This window comes from Halyomorpha halys, unplaced genomic scaffold (genome assembly GCF_000696795.3).
Source record: "Halyomorpha halys isolate HHAL.00 unplaced genomic scaffold, Hhal_1.1 Scaffold554.1, whole genome shotgun sequence".
Classification (NCBI taxonomy): Eukaryota; Metazoa; Arthropoda; class Insecta; order Hemiptera; family Pentatomidae; genus Halyomorpha; species Halyomorpha halys.
The window spans coordinates 18,076-20,536 of record NW_027115649.1 but is presented as its reverse complement, the minus strand read 5'-3'; the positions used below and the strand labels follow the sequence as shown (position 1 = coordinate 20,536).

Genomic DNA, 2,461 nt, shown 5'->3' with positions numbered 1-2,461 from the left:
ACCCTCCGACCCATCATTGAACGATAACTCACTGAACTGTCTTTGTGATGAGGACTGTGCAAAATACGGAGATTGCTGCCCCGACTCGCAATATTTTGAACTTCAAAAACAACAACGTGACCCATCATTAGTCTGCCAACCATTCGATGAGGGTGTCTACATGCGTTCGACCTGCCCTCCAGAATGGTCTTCACCGAACGTTCGGGCTGCTTGCGAGACCGTCTCCGAGAACAACCAGGATCCTATTGCGAGCTTCCCTGTAACTGACCTCAGCGACGGCGTCACCTACCGCAACTTCTTCTGTGCCGCCTGTCACCGAGCTAAGAACCTGGAGTTCTGGAAACCGACGATTGTTTGCTATGACATACCTTATTCAGTTAGCACGATATCTAGAGACGAACTTATTAACTCTCTCTCTTTTAACGATTCAATGCAACTTTGGGAAATTAATTTCGAAAATGAAGCTTATTATTGTACAGTATCTTCCGAAATCCCAAATAAATCCAAGACATTTATACGCCGTTGTATCCCATATGATATTAAAACATGCCCTCAACATTGGTCGAACAATGAAGTTCGTTCAAAATGCGAGGATTACACATCTGTAATTTACTCAAACGATACGTCTTACAGGAATCCTCACTGTGCCCTATGCAATAACGCACTGTTGTCTGATCTTAAATGTTATTTGAATATTTATACTACAACACCTTCTAGCTTCTCTATTCCATTCGACCTTAGTGGTGGACCTCCGGGAATGACACAGCCGTGTGACGATGATATGCTGTACGATCCTTTCTTCAAACGCTGCCGTAAAATAGTCGAAGAACTTCAATTGCTGATTTCTTCTGAGGCACCATATTTCTCAATGAATCAAAATATCGGCTTTGCTTCAATAATGAATTGTGAGCAATTCTTATTGAACAAGAATAATTACACCATCTACGACAAAACCGTTTATGTTGAAAAATATAGAAAACGTTTCGGAGAAGGAGCATTCTACATCATCGACAACGGTAGGCTGGAGATCTGCTCAGACATCATCAGCGTAAAGTCAGAACATAATTTCAGCCGTCACATAGAATACATATCGTTATGTGGTCTCGTGGTTTCCATAATATGTCTGATTCTTCATCTGACCGCTTTCTGTCTTGTCCCAGATCTCAGGAACCACCCAGGGCGAAACATGGCCTCTTTGTGCCTGGCTCTTCTTGTAGCATATATTTCATCTGTTGCTGGGATGTTCTTGGAAGGAGGTGCTTGCTTTGTTGTTGCCGTTCTAGCATTCTACTTTTTTTTAGCATCCTTTATCTGGATGCTCACAATTTCATTCGACGTGTGGCGTACCTTAAAGCTATCAACATCACAGCTGCGGGTTTGCTCAGGAAAACAATGGCACAAGTTCATCGCCTACTCCTTGTTTTCTTGGCTGGTCCCAGCGTTAGTGGTGATGTTGGCTATCTGGATGGAGTACTCGCCAATAGTTGAAGATGATTGGAAACCAGGATTCGATTTTACCACATTCTGCTGGTTCACCCGAATTAAGCCTTGGCTGGCTTTCTTTGCCGCACCGTTCGCTATAGTAATGTTCCTCAACATAATTTTCTTCACGAACTCTTTTTGCATCCTGTACTCAACAAAATCTACACGCCCTACGCCTAGCACCTCGACCGAACGGAACTTTAGGTTGTACCTGCGGCTAACGGTGATGATGGGGCTTACCTGGACAACAGGTGTCATTGGAATCTTGGACGTAGTTGGAATCTTGGACTCTGATCTTCTCTGGTATCTCTTCATCCTCCTTAACGCGCTCCATGGATTGTTTATTTTCCTGGCATTTACTTGCAAATATAATGTCATTTCCTTGATTCACAAACAACCATAAAAAATATACAACCAATCCTTCATCATAAACCTACTGGAAGATACATAATTCAAGATAAAAATAATTATGATATCATTGTTGTTAAGAATAAATATCATTTTTATACCAAATCTTCCTTTATCCAAAATGGTGAACTTATATTAAAAAGCATTGTTCATATTATCATTTACCAGCATTTATTTCTCGTTTTATATTTTTTTTCTTTTAAACAAATACAGCCAAGTGCATTTATTTTATCTTAATTTTGGTCGGACATTGAATCTCGAATCAATCTACATTCCAATAAAGCCAATTAATATTGAAATAAACATTAAATATATTCTTTACTGTATACTTTAATTATGATTAAGATATGTAGAGTATCCATGCTCATAAACTTTCCTTACCTTATTGGTTGTAAAATTTAAACCAAAGCTGCAGTTATTCCGCCTATTATTATTATTATTATGTCGCGTCTTTATCCTTTAAATAATAATAGGAATATAATTTAATTCCTTGTTTGAGACTGGTTTGTTTATTAATCATAATAAAAAATATTCATATTGTCCCAAAATGTTTATTTTTTATAACTCCTAC

At 38.7% G+C, this 2,461-nt stretch overlaps 1 protein-coding gene across 1 annotated transcript; it reads left to right on the top strand.

Annotated features, from left to right (window-relative positions):
* Positions 1-6: 6 nt before the first annotated feature.
* Positions 7-2,427, top strand: LOC106684193 (G-protein coupled receptor Mth2-like). Its single transcript, XM_014426131.3, has one exon. It carries the CDS (start codon positions 161-163, stop codon positions 1,883-1,885), a length of 1,725 nt encoding a protein of 574 aa, XP_014281617.3. The 5' UTR covers positions 7-160; the 3' UTR covers positions 1,886-2,427.
* Positions 2,428-2,461: the final 34 nt, after the last annotated feature.